At 58.3% G+C, this 20,673-nt stretch overlaps 1 protein-coding gene and 1 long non-coding RNA gene across 6 annotated transcripts in view; both read right to left on the bottom strand.

Annotated features, from left to right (window-relative positions):
* Nucleotides 1-20,673, bottom strand: part of CARS2 (cysteinyl-tRNA synthetase 2, mitochondrial) — a 47,209-nt gene that overhangs the window by 16,929 nt on the left and 9,607 nt on the right. Inside the window, exons 2-9 of one of the 5 annotated variants that reach the window (XM_070048567.1) lie at nt 20,449-20,499; nt 15,886-16,003; nt 10,285-10,356; nt 10,076-10,181; nt 6,550-6,633; nt 3,566-3,695; nt 2,101-2,234; nt 224-291 (exon numbers count right to left, since the gene is read on the bottom strand). In XM_070048567.1, the coding sequence (XP_069904668.1) occupies nt 224-291; nt 2,101-2,234; nt 3,566-3,695; nt 6,550-6,633; nt 10,076-10,181; nt 10,285-10,356; nt 15,886-16,003; nt 20,449-20,499 (763 nt within the window). The other 4 variants (XR_011378699.1, XR_011378700.1, XM_070048569.1 and 1 more) reach the window with 4 other exon arrangements.
* On the bottom strand, nt 17,381-18,963 carry LOC138843748 (uncharacterized). The gene is made up of 3 exons (XR_011378701.1): nt 18,330-18,963; nt 18,172-18,254; nt 17,381-18,013 (listed from the first exon to the last, which is right to left on the bottom strand). It is a non-coding gene; the product is annotated as an uncharacterized lncRNA (long non-coding RNA).

The following is a 20,673-nucleotide window of genomic DNA, read 5'->3' as shown; positions in this document are numbered from 1 at the left end:
TTGGAAGCCATCCCCGTGGGCTCCTTATTTATAGCATTTGTGGTACCACCACGTCTGGTGAAGGTTTTCACTTTGCGCCATGGTCCAGGGGCAGTGGGAGGAGGCAGGGTCACAGGGCAAGGGCTCACGGCCACTGTGACGGGCCTTTGTGGTTCTCAGACCACACGGATGCCTTTAAGGCAGAGTCTGGTATCGGCGGTCACAAAGGCCAGCAGCACAGTACCTTAATAGTGACGTAGTTTTTCAATGATTTGGACATTTTTTCTTCTTTGCCTTTCACGTGCAAATGTCCTGAAACAAAAACAAAAGCAGTTGTATGGAACTGGGTGAGAAGCAAGGGACTCTTCCTCCCAGCGGAGGGCAGGAAGGGCAGGGCAGAGGGACACAGGCTTCCACCTCCCAGAAGGCCACAGGAACCCCAATCTAGAACCCCAATCTAGAACCCCAATCTAGAACCCACACACCCTCAGGGACGCAGGCTTCCGTCTCCCCAGGAAGCCCACAGGAACCCCAATCTAGAACCCGCACACCCTCAGGCCTCAGGGACGCAGGCTTCCACCTCCCAGGAAGCCTGTAAGGAACCCCATTCTAGAACCTGCACACCCACAGGCCTGGGCCTAGGCTGATGGGCGTTCTGTAACACACATGCCCTGCTGTGAGCTCTGTAACACACGTGCCCATGCACATGTTGACATAACCTCTGTAACGTGCACACCCATGCACGCACAGCTGAGTGCAGTAACACACATGTGTATGCACTGATGTGAACTCTGCAATGCGTACCCATTACTGCCAAGTGTTAAGACACACATGTGCCCGAGCTGCTGTGAGCCAGACACAAAAGCACCCACATGAGGTCTGTAACACACATACACACCCATGTATGCATGGCTGTGAGCTCTGTATCACGTGACCCACTTACACCCTGACATGGGCTCTGTCACACACACACCTGCACATGTGCTGATGTGGCTCTGTATCACACACCTGTTTACACACTGACGTGGGCTCTGTCACACACACACCTGCACATGTGCTGATGTGGCTCTGTATCACACACCTGTTTACACACTGACGTGGGCTCTGTCACACACACACCTGTTTACACACTGACGTGGGCTCTGTGACACACCTGTTTACACACTGACATGGGCTCTGTCACACACACACCTGTTTACACACTGACATGGGCTCTGTAACACATCTGTTCTTGTGCTGTTGTGAGCTGATGTGAGCTCGGATGTGCATGTACCTGTGCCGGGGCCATGAGATCTGTGACACACACACGTGACACACACGTGCTCCCAGGAGCTCCGTGATGTACACGTGCACCCACTTCCACAGACCCCCAGCCTCCCCTTCAGCCTGCAGGACGCTGCAACCACCCATGCTCACTCTACATCCAAGCAGAGCCAGCGCCACCCCGAGGTGGACGAGGACACGAGGTCCCAGCAGACAGCTTGGACAAGGTGGCACTGACCGAACTGCCTCCCATTCCACCCCCTGCTGCAGTTCAAGAGCACTGGCTTAGCTGAGCAAGCCCTGAGAGGAGGAACCTCTCGCTGGGCTCACTGGGCCCCAGGTACAAGCTCACGCTGTCAGCCAGAGGGTGCCGGCCTCTGAGTGCCGTTAGCTGGGTCTTCTGTTGTGGTGGCACTCACAGCCGTAACTGGGCCCCCGTGGTGAAGGACAAGAGGAGGACCAAGCTCAGTGCGGGACACCCTGGGCTGGAGTCCGTCCCGGACTGTGGTCCCACATGGCCCATCTCCAAGGGAGGCCCTGCGGCTGCTCCCCACAGAGCAGTCTCCCTCTGCTTCTGTCCGACTCAGACGCAAGGTGCTCCACGGCCAGTCTTGGTGAAAACTGGCGGACACATGCCCGCCAAAGACACTACCACCTCGACTGCTGACACCACGCACAGTTTAAACATTCTAAGTCCGACCCCGCACCATGTTCCGGAAGTCTGGACCTGCCTGCGAGATTGTCTAAAACCAATGAAGGCACACACCCGTCTCCTGACCTCCTGGCTGATCCAGGTACTTCCAGCAGCTGCTGTTCCCCAGTGACGGGAAGGGACAGGGCCAAACGGCACACACTTACCCGAGTGCAGAAAGTAACTGCCCCACTGGCCGCACTGGTGGAAGACTTCACTCTGAGCAATTTCATTTTCATGGTGTGGAAAGGCTAAGTCGATCCCGCCAGAGTGGATATCCAGGTGACTTCCGAACACCAAGCTGCATGGCACAGCGGCGGACAGCGAATCAGCCCAGCCACACGACACAGGACCAGCCTACCCACCCGGCCGCTCCGAGGTGCGAATAAATGGATCTAAATGCCAGGTCAACTGGCATCACTTAACTGATCTGATTCACGTGAAAACTCAAATCTTATCTTTTCCTTCATCGTAAAATCCCCAATCCACAGCGGCTTGTACTAGACTTAGTTCTCTTTGCTTCAGACACAACATTTGGTTTTTTAAAACAATTATTTCTCACTTTGAATAGCTGGAACTTAATTTTCCAACTTTAACAAGAGACAGAACGGTGAAACCATAATTTCTCATTTGGCTTTTGAAAACTTACTACTTAGTGATCGTATAAGGATACTTCAAAAAGTCCATGGAAAACAGCACTAAAAGCTCGCTATGACGGTGGGCCTCGTGGCACAGTGGACTAAGGGCCTGCACCCCATACTAGAGTTCCCAGTTCAAGTCCTGACCCCTCGGCTTCTGACCCAGCTCCCGGCTAATGCACCCTGGGAAGCAGCAGATGTCTCAAGTACTTGGCACCCTGCCACCCACGTAGGAGACCCAGACCGAGCTCTGGCTCCCAGCTGCTGTAAACACCTGGGGAGTGAACCTCTCCGTTACTCTGCCTTTCAAGTAGATGAAAATAAACACTTAACTAGGTGGTCCAGTTAAAGAAAAGAAAAAGTGTTCACGACCGTGCACAGCTGTTTCGTAACATGCACTCTCACAAGCCCGTGCAGGCCCCGAGCACAGGAGTGTCGGGGAAGGACTCGAGGCAGCACACTTCAGCCACCACCGCTTCTGCATGAGGCTGCGCAGCGGCTCGGCCTCCGGTCCCGCACACCCGGCACTCCCACCAGGCAGTGAGGGGGCTCCGTCCCCTGGGCACCTGCTGGCCCCAGCAGCACAGACCTGGGTGGCGCTCTCTCCACAGGGGCACTGAGGATGTGGGTATGTGCCCTTTTCCTAAAATGGTTGGAAACACAGGTTTCTGAAGGTGCCACAGCCCGGCCAAGGTTCCTCCAGCTCCAGTGGTCTGGCTGGCCCCCGGCCCTCAGGCACAGGCACACTGGGGCCAGCTACAGAGGAGACGGAGGCACACCTGCCGGTCCAACACGCAGCTCATGCCTGACCTAGAGTGGCCTCGTTCACTAAAACGAGGAGCTGCTGACATCTGGAAGTGCAGCATGTCCCGGGCTTGGCCGCTTCCCGCCTGCAGCTCACGCACCCCACGGCCCTGCCGCCCAGCAGCCTGCTCTGTGGGCCCAGCTGAGCCGTACCAGGCGCCACACACACACAAGCAGCCCCAGAACCTACCTGGCGGCAGCGGAGCACTCGATGTGCCAGCCGGGCCTACCGCTGCCCCACGGCGAGGCCCAGCACACCTCCTGGGGCTTAGCCGCCTTCCACAGGGCGAAGTCCCCGGCTTGTCGCTTGTCGGAGTCAGCTGCCAGCAACGAGAGGAGTCAGCAGGAGGGGTCCTACGACGGCCACGGTGACACCCGCCCCAGACCTCCTTCCTCTAGGCGCCTCCCGTTTCTGTTCCCACACTCTCCTCTCTCCCCACACCACGCGCTGTCCTCTCACAAGTCCAGCAGCCTGGGGGGCCCCGCTAAGGAGAGGGAGCAGACAGGCGAAGCAGCCTAGCACCCCGCGGGCTGGGCAGTGGGAGATCTCAAGACCGGAGCTTGCCGCATGGGGAACAGGGAGAGGTGGCTAGGGCGCCCCGGCGAGCCGTCCGACCCCGAGGGAACATGCAGCAAACGGAAATGCACACGACTCAGCCTGAGACGCTGGCGTGCGGAGGCTGCCGCTGGACCAGGCCACCACAGGACAGTCTGCAGCAGGCCGCAAGGTCGGGGGTGCTAGGGTTCCGGGGAGCCGGGGCTGAGGAGGCGGAGCCCAGCAGGCAGTGAGGGCAGTGCAGTTAGCGCGGGTGCTCCTGGGAAGGTGGGCACCACGTCCTGGTACCTGTGTCCAGCCCTCTCTGGGGCCAGCTCTAGCATGCCTGTGACAGGCAGACCCACTGGTACAGGACGGGTATCCATGGCAAATGTAGGGAAATCTCTACCTTACTCAGTTTTGCTGTGAGCCTAAAGTGGCGCTAAGATGTTTAAAAAGAATAAAAACGGGCGGCACTGTGGCACAGTGGGCTAAGCCTTCACCTGCGCCCCAGCATCCCATACGGGTGCTCCTCTTCCGATCCAGCTCTCTGCTACAGCCTGGAAAGCAGCAGAAGCGGCCCAAGTGCTTGGGTGCCTGCACCAGGACGGGAGACCTGGAAGAAGCTCCTGGCTCCTGGTTTCAGATCAGCCCAGCTCTGGCTACTATGGATGGAAGACCTTTCTCTCTGTGCCTCTCTGTAAATCTACCTCTCAAATAAATAAATAAAAATCTCAAAAAAAAAAAAAAAAAGAATAAAAACTGTTGCTGATGCCAGGACACAGAACTCTCAGGAGCACCTCTGCCTCCGTGAGGCCCCGCGCATGGAGATCCCGAGGTTTCTGTCCCAGCCCGGGGTGGGGGTGGGGGTGGCAGAGTCAGACCCAGGCCGCTACTGACAGCTGGGCTCCCACTGCACAGCTCACAGGACACGGAGACAGCACCTGTCCAAATACTGTCCACAAAGACCCAGGACCCCGTCTCTGGGGTTTCTGCCTGTCACTCTTGATTGGTTCCCTCAAATCGTAGCCTCCGAAAATTGTTTCCAACTTAGTCCTCCACATTTATTATCGCTTCTCCATGGAAAAAGGTGTGGCATGACGACTTGCTGACACAGGCTGGGAAGTCGGGACACGGAAGAGCACGACACCCCGCTGCGCGTGCACACAAAGCACAACTCGGGAAGGGGACAGAGAACCGGTGAGCGCCCATCTGCCGGGAGAGAGTGCAGTGCAGACGCACGCGGGAAGACATTTTACTTGCTGGTTAACGTTTATTTGCAGGAACTTCATAAAGTCACGGGAAATGGAATGAACAGCTTCGGGGTGGGCATCTGGCCTTGCCACTAAGATGCCAGTGAAGACATCCGCATCCCATCTGGCAGCCTGGGTGCAGTCCCGGCACTGCTCCAATTCCAGCTATCTACGACCACACACCCCGCGAGACGGTGACCATGGTGCTCCTATTCCAGCTATGACCACACACCCTGTGAGACAGCGACCACGGAGCTGCCCCAATTCCAGCTATCCACGACCGCACACCCTGTGAAACAGCAGCCATGGCTCAGGTGGATAGGCCCCAGCTACCCACACGGGAGACTGGATCACACACCCGGCTTCCGCCTGACCCAGCCCCAGCTGTTGTGGGCATTTGGGGAGTGTATCAGCACATGGGAGCTCTCTCTCTTTCTCTGCACCTGATAATAATAACACTAAAAGACAAAAGGACAGGCATCACAGCACAGTGGGTTAAGCCACCGCTTGGGGTACGGATACCCTCGTCCAACATCAGAGTGCCTGGTTCCAGGCCTAGCTTCTCTGCTTCTGACCCAGCTTCCTGCCAACAGCCCTGGGAGGCAGCCGGTGACAGCCCAAGTACCTGATTCCCTGCCTCTCACGTACAGACCCAGATGGGGACCCTGGCTCTCGGCTTTGGCCCGGCCCAGCCCCGGCCCGCTGTCAGGTGCACGTGGATAGATCTCTGTCTCTCTCTCTTCCTTTATGTGTCACTCTGCCTTTCACATAAATAAAGGTAAGTTTATTTTGGTGTTAAAAATTCTGAAACTCACGCGGTTTTTCAAAAACCTACTTTTCGGGGCTGGCGCTGTGGCGTAGTGGTGAAGCCACTGCCTGCAATGCCGGCATCCCACATAGGTACTGGTTTGAGGCCTGGCTGCTCCACTTCTGATCTGGCTCTCCGCTATGGCCTGGGAGAGCAGAAGATGGCCCAAGTCCTTGGGCCCCAGCACCCATGTGCTGGGAGACCCAGCATCTGGGTCTCCGTGTGAGAGACCCAGAAGCAGCTCCAGGCTCCTGGCTTTGGACTGGTACAGCTCTGGTCACTGTGGCCATTTGGGGAGTAAACCAGCAGATGGAAGACCTCTCTCTCCCTCTCCCTTCTCTCTCTCTGCCTCTGCCTCAAAAATAAATAAACAAATCTTTAAAAAAAAAAAAACCTACTTTTCATGAACTTTATGAAGACCCGTCATACTCTACAATTCTCAGAGACACAGGATTACATTTCAAGCACGGCTGTGGTGGGCGCATGCCCAGTGTCACCACATCAGAATGAATGGAGGCCTGCTTCCAGATCCCCCTCCCCAGAACCTGAGGGGCAAGGCAGGGGCCGTGCCAACTCACCTGGCTCTCCAGCCGGAGCGGGGACCTCACCGACGAGTGTGCCGTACTTGTCTCCTCTGGACCTCAGATCAAAGTAGACGTTGCCTGTTTTACAAAGGGGATCAAGATTCGCAGCTGCTCAGCTGAGACAGCAACCTCTGTGCAAGCGCAACCCCAAACAAGGAATCAGAATTTAAACACAGAAGCTGCATCTGGCCTGCACTGGTTCCGTCTTACAGCGCTGCTAAACCAGCTATAAACTCCAGCAGCACATTCTAGAAAACGCAATGTGGCACTGCACGAAGCACAGACGTGCAAACACGGCCCCGAGTTCTTTGTGAACTGTGGAGACGCCGCTTTCCAACAAGGAGCAGGAAAGCGGGTGCACTGCCCGACCCACCGGCCTCCTGCGGCTCTCGGGCTTCAGGCCAGGCCCAAGTCACCCACGGCACCGAGGCCCCTTCCAGGCATCTTCTCAGAGCCCCTCCTGGTCTGGGCTGGACTCCACGACCCTCCCAGCAAGTTCCAGGGATGCCCACAGGCTGCGGCACGCACTCCAGACTGAGGCAGGACGACCCCTGCCAGGGCCACTGTGGAGCCGGGGCTGACCGGGGCCACCTGCGACTATGAAGCGCAAGCCCACAGCCCTGAGAAGGCACAGCAGCGGGTGACCCCGTGAGGCTGGTGCCTGCCCTCGCAGGAGGTGGAGAGGCCATGGCGTACCACGCCTCCCAGGAGGGACCCCGCTGCCCAGCTGCTGGCAGGTGGCGGGAGCCCCAGGCACATTTCCCCCCACCCCAGCCTTCTGCCAATCAGGTAAACTGCTCCTGGGTGTGGCCCAGGCCCACCTGGAAAGCTACCCTGCTAGCTACATGACCTGCAAACTGACCGGAGAGGCATGCTGGCGCCAGTGTCGGTTCTGTCCTATAGCTGGTGTCACTCTGAATCAGTTACGCCCCTCTGCCTGCCCTTTAAAAGATGTGTGGTTGCTGAGACAGGACGTGCTCACTGAAGCCTGTCCCGGGGCTTCTTGTCACCCCCCTCTCCCTGACAGACCAGGTTCTGGGCAGGAGCCCTGCTCCCTGAGGCAGGGGGTGCACGTGCAGGCTGTGGGGATGGATGTCAGACCTCAGCCCGTCACTCAGCAGCCACTGAGCCGCACGCAGCCACCTCAAGGGCCCAAGTGAGGGTGCAACTTTGAAGCTTTCGAGTTTAAAACAGTCTTCACGTTCATGAGCACAGTCACTACTTCTTACCTGTGCTGCCTTAATGGGGACACTGGCACTGAGTCACCGTAGGACCCAGGAGGCTCTGCACTGGCACCGGGGACGCCACAGGCTCCCCAGGAAGGGCTCACTGAGGGGGACAAGGGGCAGGCGGACCCGGAGACCTGGACAGGCGCTCTCCCCTGGGTGGGACTCCCCCGTGCTGAGCTGGACGCGTGCTGCTGCCTGCTAAGCCCACGCGAGCTCTGCAGGAATGACAGAGACCACCGGAGGTGGCAGGAACAGGGTCCCTCGCGTGCGTGGTACCACTCCACAATCAGTTCAAAGGTCAACTACAGCCAAGTCCCTGTGGAGTTGTCGCAGAGTCCAAACTGCTGGCGTCTGGGTGCATGTGAGTGTGCTCTGAAGTAGTTACACTGTCACTGAAATGTGTGACGAGCCACGGCAGTGAGCTGGCAGGGCCACTGCTAAAGCCACAGGGTGAGCGCCCAGCACCCAGCCGCGTCCTTGCACGTCATGCCTCAAGTTAGACCAGTCACCCAGCGCTTGCAGACGCAGGCTCCAGTCGGTACCGACAGCGCGCGCGGCAGCCCAGGCACACGGGCTGCGTGTGAGGGTCCCTCACCCTCCTCTCGAGTGCCGGGACAGGACTCATGGCAGCCAGGGGCACACAGCCTGGCGATTTACACAGGATGTCAGCAGCTGCACACCCGTGGCCCTGGGCTGGGGCCTTCAGTAACGTGAAAGGTTTCTCTGGCCTGAGAACTCCTCGTCCAGCTGGGACAAAACCTGAGCAGGTCGCCAGGCAAACTACGGCAGCACAGCACCGGCCGCCGGGTGCACGGTCCAGGCAGACATCACCGGCGGTAGCAAACAGTGCGACCTTCACGGGGAGATGTGTCTCCGGTTAACGGGTAGGAGGATTTAGATGGCAGACGAGGAAAGAGAGGTACAGCGGATTCAGTGCCCAGCCACGGCAGCGGCCTAACGCCAGGATGCCAGTCTTACCCTGCCGTAAGACAGAGCCACCAGGCTTACCAGAAGGAAGTGGCGGCACAAACCCGGACACGAAGGGGTCCGTAAGACAACTGAACAGATCGGGCTCTTAGAAAGGGGACAGGGACGGGAAGAAGGGGGCAGACTGCTGCAGATCAAAGGAACTAAAGGGGAAGGTGTTTGGCACAGCACTGGGACACCTGGTCCCACATCCGAGTGCCTGGTGACACTCTGACACTCCAAGCTCCACCCCAATCCCAGCCTCCCACCTCTGTGCACCCTGCGAGGCAGCAGGAAATGGCTCAGTAGTCAGGTCCCTGCTCATGTGGGAACCCAGAGCGAGCTCTGGACCCCTGGCTTTGGCCTTCCCCAGCCCTGGCCGCTGCGGGCGTTTGAGGAGTGAACCAACAGATCCAAGAGCTCTGTCTGTGTCTGTCTGCCTGTCTCTGCCCTTCAAATAAGTAAATGAATGAGCAAGAGACACACACAGAGACTGACCAGAAAGGCGTATTTCTGAATGCACAGCCTTGCCTGACAGGCAGGGGGCAGCGGGCCATCTGGAGATCTGGAGGGTGACTGAGCAAATGACCGCAGAGGGACAGGGAGGCCCCGGAGCCGGTCTCGGGTTGATGACGACGCTGGGTCCTTCCATTCAGGGACGTGCTACCTCCCAGATGAACCAACCCTGCACCGCAGAGAGGGACCGGGCTCGCCCCTACCAAGAGGCAGCAGCCTGCCCTGCTTCTGTCCCAACTCTTTGTTATGAGAATTCCTGCCTGCCTTTTTTTTTTTTTTTAAGATTTATTTGTTTGAAAGGTAGACCCACAGAGGGACAGAGACATCTTCCATCTATTGGTTCATTCCCCAAATGGCCACGAAGGAGCCAGGAACTCCATCTGGGTCTCCCACATGGCTGGCAGGGGCTCAAACACTTGCGCCATCCTCCACGGCTGTCCCAGGCGCACCAGCAGGGAGCTGGGTCGGAAGTGGAGCAGCCAGGACTCCAACTGGCGCCCACTGGATGCCGGTGCTGCAGGCAGTGGCCTAACCCTATTAACACTGCCCGCCCCTGCTAGAATTTCTAAACAAAGCTGAAAGACGACCGTGGTGAACACCAACCACGGAGCCCAAGGGGTCCCCAGGACGGGCCTCCCACACCACTTCTCCAAGTGTGGAGAGCGCCTGCAGGAGGAGCACCGGGGAAGGCTGCAGACACTACACGGCGGAAGCCGCAGTCCTGCCGAGGACGGGACGCCCGGCCCAGCCCACGGCTCACGCTGCCGCGGGTGTCACCCACCGCCCGGCCTCAACGACGGAAGTCCTACCTTTGGCCGTCGAGTACGCGTGCCCCCGGGCAATTATTCCTTCGATGAAAGAAATTATCTGAGGAATGTTTTCCGTCACCCTCACGTACACGGTGGGCGGCAGGACCTGCCAGAAGCAGGGAACACGGCCGTGTGTCTGCGGTTCCGGGGTGCAGGGGGCCCCGCCGCCCCCGCCCTGTGTCACGGCAGGACAGCGGCCACACGCTCACCTTCAGGGCTGCCATGTCTTGCTTGAAATCCTCCTCATAGAGAGCGGCCAGGGCAGCAGGGGAGATCTGCATCTGCAGAGACGGGACAGGCACAGCCCTGACACGGGGCGAGGCTCCGCACTGCGGACCGCCAGACAAGCCACGAGCCTCCGGACGCAGCCACCTGTGTGCCAGACTCGCCCCCGGCCCGCCACACACACACACAACGTGTATACGCATGTGCATACAGCACATGCATATACACGTGTGCACAACACACACGTGTACTGCTCAGTACACACGTGAATACACGTGCACACACAGGGGCACACAGCACCCACAGTATACTCACACATGTATACAACGTGCACATACACAGATGTGTGTACACACAACACACACACATGATCGCATACACACTCGTGCACGCATGCGCAGGAGCACAAATATCACACGTGATCACACATACACGTGATCGTGTGTAGACACACACACACACACACAGTGAAATGGGACTCCCGTTTCACGGCAGAGGGAATCTCCACTCTGGCACATGACGGAACTTCCTCAAATTTCTCATCGAGATGAGGGGGTGGGCAGCGGCCATGTCCCCCAGCCCAGGCACCATCCCAGACGCCAGCACCGGCAGGGACAACAGGCAGCCAAGTGTTGCTGCCTCTGGAAATCAGTGCTCCGTCTCCCAGCACACCTGGCGACTCCCTCCACGAAGAACCCCTCGGCTGCCCTGAGGGTGCAGCTCTCGGTGGGGAAGACGAGGCTGAAAGGAGTTACAGGCGCAGAGCGGAGACAGCGCCCAGTGCCGGCTGTGCTCCACACAGAACCGTCCCACTGCTGGGCACAGCTCGGAGGCCCAAAAATCAGCTAACTCGCGTAAATCCAGAGGACCAAAGAGCGGGCAACAAAGCCTAGTGTCTTCGTGCGGCCTGCCTGGATCCAACGCTGTGCCATCTGGGACCTGAAGACCCGTGACTGCTTGACTTGCCTGATTCTCTCTGCACAGCAACTCACGAACCGGCCCCCACAGGGGACGCAGCGCTGCAGGCCGTGGCTTTACGCGCTCCGCCACAGCACCGGCGCCAGTGTTTTGTACCTCTGAATCTCTTCACAAAGAGGTTTTCCAAAGTGGGACTCCACTTCCAATCCGGCTTTCTGCTAAGGCACCTGGGAAAGCAGCAGATGCTGGCCCAAGTCGACCCTACCACCCATGTGGGAGACCCAGCTGGAGTTCCAGGCTCCTGGCTTTGGCCTGGCCCAGTCCTGGCCATTGCGGCCATCTGGGGAATGAATCAGTGGATGGAAGATCTCTCTCTGCCTTTCAAATAAATAAATAAATCTTTTTTAAGAAAAAAAAAATTAATCTCTCTGGTTCTAAATGGAACCACCACATACACACACACGAGAACACACGTGTGCATACAATCATACATGGGAACACACAGACATCCTCTGGCATGGCTGACCACAGTGACGCTGCCCCAACACCCAGCCCTCCCTTCCAACATGGCTTCTGCGGCTCCCGTGGCATCACGCGGCATGTGACGCGCGGCTAGCCACCACGTGGGAAGCTTGCCCCGCTGACACTGGCGTGCCTGGGCTGCACTCCCAATTCCAGCGGCCTGCTAACGCGTGCCCTGGCAGCTCAGGTCCCTGGGCTCCTTCCACCACGCGGGAGACTCAGACTGTCCCAGCTCCTAGCTTCAGCCTTGCCCAGCCCCCACGCTGTGGGCATTTGAGGAATACACTAGCGGGTAAAGATCTGTGTCTCTCTCTGCCCTTCAAATAGAATGAAAATCAGTGAAATTTTAAAAAACTTTATAACGAGCAGTGGAACGACAGCATCCCAGATATCCAAGGGTGAGGAAGGCATGGAGACCACGCGGCCCGTCCACACGCTGGCCAGTGACTACCACGCAGCCCCTAACAGGGAGATGCCGACACACGCCATAGCACGGGGAGCCCGGGGGCCACGACACTCAGGAACTCAGTCATTCCTGGGAGGCTCCCAGGTTGCCACACTCAGAGACGGGGAGCAGCGTGGGGGCTGCCAGGGGTGGGTCAGAGTTCCGGTTCCAAGATGAGTTCCAGAGACACATGCAGGACGAGGTGAGGCACCTAATGCCACCTGGAAACGGTTGAGGTGGCAACTCTGATGTGACGGGATTTTTAAAAATGGCTTACAAAGACTAAAAAATTATCGTTCACATCAAAAGCAGGTCAGGGCCAGTGCTGTGGCGCAATGGGTTAAGCTGCCACCTGCAATGCTGGCACCCCACACGCGTGCTGCCCGGCTGCTCCACTTCCAGTACAGCCCCTGCTAATGCGCCCGGGAACGCAGCAGAGGACGGCTCAGCACTTGGATCCCTGCCACCCTGTGAGACCCGATGCAGTTCCAGGTTCCAGGCTTTCATCTGGCCCAGCCTTGGCCACTGCACCCATCTGAGGAGAGAACCAGGGATGGAAGATCTCTCTCTCTCTCTCTCTCTAATTCTTTCAAATAAATTTTAAAAATCTTTAAAAAAAAATCAGGTCAGCTTTACTTATTTCATCAGCCAATCAGCACCTGACACGTCAATGAGGAGACGCCATGCCACGCAGGCTGCACTGAACTGAGAAGACTGAGGTCCAGAGGACGACGATGGGGCAGACACCCCGCAGGCACAGCGAGGGACGGGGCCCCTGCAGGGTCAGATCATCCCGTCAAAAAGGCCACGTCCAAGGACCACGAGGAGCCCTGCAGCAGGGGGCCGTGAGCAGGGCAGGTGCCCCAGCTACCTGGGGGAGCCCGGAGAGCACCCTGACACCCATCTGCTGCCCCTGACGGCAGCTGCACCTACACCTTCCCGGGTCTGGGAGGGCAGACTCTGCTGGGCCAGCTGGGCAGCAAAGAGATCTCTTCTGCTGCTGGGCACAGTGCCCGAGTCATTCCCACCTGCAGGACCCTGCCCAGAAGGGCTGAAGTCAGAAGGCCCTGGAAGGCCTGTGCCACCTGCAGACACACCTCTGCCTCTCCACACCTCTCTGTAGAACAGGGACACACCCCACAACCCACGGGGGTCACCGACACACCTCTGTCTCTGCACACTTCTCTGTAGAACAAGGACACACCTCTGCCTCTGCACACCTCTCTGTAGAACAGGGACACACCCCACAACCCACGGGGGTCACCGACACACCTCTGCCTCTCCACACCTCTCTGCAGAACAGGGACACGGCCAACAACCCACGGGGGTCACCGACACACCTCTGCCTCTCCACACCTCTCTGTAGAACAGACACAGCCAACAACCCACGAGGGTCACCCTACAAAATCAAAGTCCTGTCTTTGAAACCATCAATGACAGGAGACAGGGAAACTTAAGGAATGAGGAACCATCACAAGTGGAAGGAGACCCAGGTACCACTAAATCACCAGGGTTCTAGAAGGGGTCCTGGAGGAGGAGCTAGCAAGGATGGAAGCACCCGGATGGGGCCTGCAGCCTGGTGGACATCCCCCCACAGCACAGGCTGCACCAGTTCCTGACCTGAGTGAGATGTACTGCCACAGTCCCGATGCCCAGGCTGTGCCTGGATGGACATCCCCCCACAGCAAGGCTGCACCAAGGCCTGGTTCCTGGCGGGTACACATCCCACCACAGCACAGGCTGTACCAACTCCTGGTTCCTGGCGGGTGGACATCCCCCCACAGCACAGGCTGCACCAAGGCCTGGTCCTGGTGGGTGCACATCCCCCCACAGCACAGGCTGCACCAAGGCCTGGTTCCTGGCGGGTGCACATCCCCCCACAGCACAGGCTGCACCAAGGCCTGGTTCCTGGCGGGTGCACATCCCCCCACAGCACAGGCTGCACCAACGCCTGGTTCCTGGCGGGTGCACATCCCCCCACAGCACAGGCTGCACCAACGCCTGGTTCCTGATGGGGAGGACACAGCACCACAGCACAGGCTGCACCAATGCCTGGTCCTGGCGGGTGGACATCCCCCCACAGCACAGGCTGCACCAACGCCTGGTTCCTGATGGGGAGGGGCAGAGGGTGGCAGTGAAACAAGGGAAGAAACATGACAGAGGATCCAGGCAGCACCGGGCACCAAGCTGGATCCAGACAGGATGGGGGCTGGACATTCGGCCCCATTGCTAAGACGCCCATGGGACACCCACACCCCATACTGGGGTGCCTGGGATTCAGTCCTGACTCCAGCTTCCTAAAAATGTGCACCCTGAGAGGCAGCAGGCTGGCTCACCCCTGGGGCCCTGCACCCATGCAGGAGACCTGGGATGATCAAGCTCCCGGCTTTGGCCTGTCCCAGACCCAGATGTTTCAGGCATTTGGGGAGTGACCCAGTGGACGGGAGATCAATCAATCTCTTCCTCTCTGTTTCTCAAGTAAACAAAACATCTATTTTTTTAAATTTAAACTGAAAAGCCAGACGGGATGGGGCACCACAGTGGAAGCTGTGCGCACGCGGGCAGAGTGGGAGAGGCAAGCGCATTACTGACTTCACTGCCCTTGCCTTCTTCTCCAGACTGGACACCGTTTCAGAGTTGTTTTGTTTTTTTAAATCTGATTTATTTGAAAGGCGGAATTACAGAGACAAAGAGAGAGGGAAAGACAGAAAGAGAGGTCTTCCATCCATCGGTTCACTCCCCAGATGGCCGCGACGGCTGGAGCCAGGTCAGTCTGAAGCCAGGAGCCAGGAGTTTTTGCCAGGTCTCCCACGTGGGTGCAGGGGCCCAAGCACTTGGGCCGTCTTCTGCTGCCTTCCCTAGTGCATTAGCAGGGAGCTGGACAGGAAGTGGAGCAGCCGGGACCCAATGGCAGCCACCACCCATGTGGATGCCAGCATCGCAGGCAGTGGCAGCTTTACCTGCACCGCCACAGCGCCGGCCCCAATTTCAGGTATTTTTTAAAAATATTAAACAAGAGGCCAGCATCGTGACATAGCAGTTAACCCTGCTGCCGGCGATGCCAGCACCCATGTGGGCACTGGTTCATGTCCTGGATGCTCCACTTCTGATCCAGCTCCCTGTTAAAGGCCTGGGAAAAGCAGAAGATGATCCAAGTGCTTGGGCCCCTGCCACCCACATAAAAGACCTGGGTGAAACTCCTGGCTTCAGACTGACCTGGCTCCAGCCATTGCGGCCATTTGGGGAGTGAACCAATCGATGCAACATCTCTCTCTTTTCTCTGTCTCAGGGACTGCTAAATAAATAAATAAATAAATCTTTGAAAATAAATAAATAAATAAAGCCTTATACAACCCGTATTTTAAAAAGCGCAGTGAGGTCCTCTCCACCTAGCACAGGGGCTGTTCTGAGGCCTGAAGGGTAGCAGGAAACAGAATCAAAGGCAGAGGCAGTACGGCTCGGCCGCCCGCCTCCCTCAGCGGGAGCGGGAGGACCCTCGGAGCCGGACCACTGAAGAGTGAAGCAGCGCATTCAACAGGAAGTGTTACCAGGACAACAGAGATCACTCAGGTAACCTGTCACTGGCATCAGACCCGCAGGAACACAGCAGGAGAACCAGTGGTGCCTGCAGGGAGCAGTCGTCAGGCAGGGGGGAGAATACGACCCACGGAGCACCAGGGCAGCGAAGCTCCAGGCCTACCTCGCTGGCTCTCTTGATTATTTTATCATCCACATCTGTGATACCCATCACCATGACGATGTTGCATCCAAAAACCTTGGTTAGGATCCTTCGAATTATATCAAATCGAACGTACGAGCTGGAAGGAGAAAAAACAACAGAAGGCTACGGCGTCTTCACATCGCAGTCATCACCCTCACTCTCGAAGACACCACACTTCACACGTGCACACGCTCCCACGTGTCGGTCATGCACGGACAGTCCACGCCGTTGCCTGCAGGGGTGCTGGCCACGCCGGCAGCTGCTGCACCTGCGTCAGGGCACGGGACAGCACTTCTCATTTCAGAGCTGCTGTCTGAGCTCACGTCTACTCAGTTGTATAAAAACTCACACTACAACTTCCCTGGGTAGTGAAACATGGAGAGCTTTTAAACCCCCGTCACGTTCTAGCATTGCAACTTCTTTGGTAAATCAGAAGTGGCTAACAATACAAGTACGGTCTTATTAAAATGGTATTAGAGGGGCCAGCACTGTGGTGCAGTGGGTTAAAGCCATGGCCTGCGGTGCCAGTGTCCTATACGGGCGCCAGTTCGAGTCCCGGCTGCTCCACTTCTGATCCAGCTCTGCTGTGGCCTGGGAAAGCAGTGGAAGATGCCCAAGTGCTTGGGCCCCTGCACCTGGAAGAAGCTCCTGGATCTTGACTTTGGATCGGCTCAGCTCCAGCCATTGCGGCCATTTGGGGAGTGAACCAGCAGATGGAAGACCTCTCTCTCCCTCTGTCTGTAACTCTTTCAAATAAATAAAAATAAATCTTTAAAAAAAAAAACAACTGTTAGATTAGTCCTGGGAATGTAACGCTGCAGCAGAACACTAGCATACCACTCTGTTTATACACTGCACTGTGGTCACTCGGGCTCTGAAAACCAAAAGGATTCAAAAATCTCAAGAAGGGGGCCAGCACTGACGTCCCACGTGGGCACTGGTTTGAGTCCCAGCTGCTCCGTTTCCGATCCAGCTCCCTGCCAATACGCCTAGGAAAGCAGCAGAAGACGGCCCAAGTACTTGGACCACTGCCCCTCCCACAGGAGACTCAGATAGAATTCCAGGTTCCTGACTTTGCCTTGGCCCAGCCCCAGCTGTTACAGTCACCTGGGGAGTGAAGCCAGTGGACACAAGGTATTTCCCTTTCTAACTCTGCCTTTCAAGTAAATAAATCTTTAAAAAAATTCTAGCCATGTTATTATGGCTATTATATCACCCTCATCACCCACCTCAGATGCTTAACTGAGGTTACAGTCTAGTGGCAAAGCTACCTTGGGGGCAGGTGCTGACCTCGCAGGACTCACCTACATCCCACTTATCAGAGAGCCCGGCTCCCGCCCGGCTGACGGCTTCCAGCAGCGCCGCTGCAGCAGGTGGTGCCTGCCGCCCGCGGGGTGGGGGGGGAGACCTGGGTTGAGTTGCGGGCTCCCCCCTTCAGGCTCAGCTCCGCCTCAGCCACTGTGGGCATCTGGAGAGAAAACCAGGGACAGGGTATTCTTTGCCTTGGTCTCTCTAGTAAATCAACCAAAGAAATTTTAATTCCTCTGAAAATCCTAGCCAAGATGCTGAGCACGGAAGCAGGGGTGGGGAACCTTTCTCCTGCCAAGGGCCATCTGGATACTCATAGCATCACTTGCCGCTAAACAAAACGATCAACATAACAACCAGCTGCTGCAGGCTTACTGAACTCCCAGCCCCACCTGTGGGCCCCGGCCTCAACCTGTCTGCCCACTCACACGTTAGGCACAGTTCCACTGACCCACAGGACAGAACCTTGCTGATTCTATAGGCACCAGTCATTCCTTCTGTTACTGCACTATGGCCTTTGAGATTTGAGCCAGATTAACTGGAACCTGAAACCAGACTGAGCTGAATGAACAGAATCCGAAATAATGAACAGAGTTACGTCACAGCCTTGGCTCCGGGGAGCCTCCGTCAGAGGGCAGAGGCTGCAGGAGCGGCTGTGGCCGTGACCCCAGCAGGGGCCAGTCTACACACACACGCACGCACACATGTGCACACACACACCTGCAGGAGCGGCTGTGGCCGTGACCCCAGCAGGGGCCAGTCTACACGCACACGCACGCACACATGTGCACACACACACCTGCAGGAGCGGCTGTGGCCGTGACCCCAGCAGGGGCCAGTCTACACACACACGCACGCACACATGTGCACACACACACCTGCAGGAGCGGCTGTGACCGTGACCCCAGCAGGGGCCAGTCTACACACACACGCACGCACACATGTGGACACACACACACCTGCAGGGGCTGCTGTGGCCGTGACCCCAGCAGGGGCCAGTCTACACGCACACTCATGCACACACACACACACACACACACCTGCAGGGGCTGCTGTGGCCGTGACCCCAGCAGGGGCCAGTCTACATGCACACGCACGCAGACATGTGGACACACACACCTGCAGGAGCGGCTGTGGCCGTGACCCCAGCAGGGGCCAGTCTACACGCACACTCATGCACACACACACACACACACACCTGCAGGAGCAGCTGTGGCCGTGACCCCAGCAGGGGCCAGTCTACATGCACACACATGCACACATGTGGACACACACACACCTGCAGGGGCTGCTGTGGCCGTGACCCCAGCAGGGGCCAGTCTACATGCACACGCACGCACACATGTGCACACACACACCTGCAGGGGCTGCTGTGGCCGTGACCCCAGCAGGGGCCAGTCTACACGCACACGCATGCACACACACACACACACACCTGCAGGGGCTGCTGTGGCCGTGACCCCAGCAGGGGCCAGTCTACACGCACACGCATGCACACACACACACACACACCTGCAGGAGCGGCTGTGGCCGTGACCCCAGCAGGGGCCAGTCTACACGCACACTCATGCACACACACACACACACACACACACCCCTGCAGGAGCGGCTGTGGCCGTGACCCCAGCAGGGGCCAGTCTACACGCACACGCACGCAGACATGTGGACACACACACACCTGCAGGGGCTGCTGTGGCCGTGACCCCAGCAGGGGCCAGTCTACACGCACACACACACGTGCACACACGCACACACCTGCAGGAGCTGCGGCACAGAAGTCAGAAGCATCGGCACGGGGAGCCTCGCACGCCGCACCACCTCTGCAAAGCTGTGGCCCTCGGCCGGCTGTGTTCTGGGTGGCAGCCTTCCCGCGCAATCCAGTGGGCGGGACGCCTGTCTCGATGCCGCCACAGCTCCTCCCCCGCTGCTCCACGGCCTCCCTGGGAAACCCGAATGATCTGGCCCAGGCAACGCAGCGTGTCCCCAGTGTGGCCCACCAAGGCCTCCTGCAGTTGAACCCAACCAGGGTTTGCACCCCCGCAACCTCTTGGGGAAACAGTGAGGTCTCTCTTACTACTGAGCTAGCCCCGTCCGTCCTTCAGGTCTGCTCAAATTCTGCTCTCGGGCAGCAGACCCGGCGCTGGCCCCTGCCCTTCCGCCGCCCAGCCGCCAGGAATAACTGCACCTGCTCACGAAATGCTCACACGCACCAGCAGGGGCATCACAGAGCGCGGCGATGCGGGTGCGGGCGGGTCAGGGAGGTCCCACCCAGTCAGCGACCTGTGCACCATGGCCTGAATGGACAGGACAGTCCCAGCCCCTCAGAAGGCCTGCGCACACAGCAGGACGTCACACCCACTCTCACGCCCTCGTGGCAGCACACAGAGCGCTGCGGGCTGAGTCCCGGGTCTCACCGCGAGTCCCTCCCAGCGCCGGAGCCGCAGCGGGGAAGCCCAGGCCCCACTGCCCAGTGCCCGGGAAGGCCACGGCGTCGGGCGGGGCCCTGGGAGGTGTCCGGTCACAAGGGTGCTGTGCTCCAGAACGGGGTCAGTGCCCTCACCAGAGACCCCAGATGGACCCTCACCCCTTCCACCACCGGAAGACGCGGCCAGAAGCCCTGACCACTACCGAGTCTGCCGGCCCATGCCTGGCTCCACTGCAGAGCAAGGTCTCATTCCTCATCTGTAAGATGGGCATGGACCCCGGCTCCGCAGCTCACTAGGCTAATCCTCCGCCTTGCGGCGCCGGTACACCGGGTTCTAGTCCCGGCAGGGGCGCCGGATTCTGTCCCGGTTGCCCCTCTTCCAGGCCAGCTCTCTGCTGTGGCCAGGGAGTGCAGTGGAGGATGGCCCAAGTGCTTGGGCCCTGCACCCCATGGGAGACCAGGAGAAGCACCTGGCTCCTGCCATCGGATCAGCGCGGTACGCCGGCTGCGGCAGCCATTGGAGGGTGAACCAACGGCAAAGGAAGACCTTTCTCTCTGTCTCTCTCTCTCTCACTGTCCACTCTACCTGTCAAAAATTTAAAAAAATATAAAAAATTTTAAAAAATAGATGGGCATGGACGCTCAAAACCCGAGACCCCGGTCCGACCGCAGCGCGCCTGCTCACAGCACCCGGCACGCGACTCACTCAGTGCCCCTCAGGTCCACCCGAGGGGTGAAAACGCACACAGGCTCCTCTTTCCGAAGTAAACAGGCCCTTGGAGTGAAACATTACAGCCCAGGACACTCACCATGCATGGCCGAGGTGTGCGTGGTCGTACACAGTGGGTCCACAGCTGTACCTGGGGACAGAGTCAAATCCACCCTGTGAAGCGCGTTCGCACACGCTCGGCTGTAAGCGCCCCCTTCCCGCCGTTAAGGTCACCACTCTGAGACCGCGCGCCGGGCTCCAGGACTCAGCCTGGCAGGTGCCCCGCAGCCCCCGTCGGCACCCCGTCCCCGCAGCGCCCGCCCGC

The sequence above is a fragment of the Oryctolagus cuniculus genome, chromosome 9, assembly GCF_964237555.1.
Source record: "Oryctolagus cuniculus chromosome 9, mOryCun1.1, whole genome shotgun sequence".
Taxonomy (NCBI): Eukaryota; Metazoa; Chordata; class Mammalia; order Lagomorpha; family Leporidae; genus Oryctolagus; species Oryctolagus cuniculus.
This window is presented reverse-complemented; position numbering and strand designations above follow the sequence as displayed.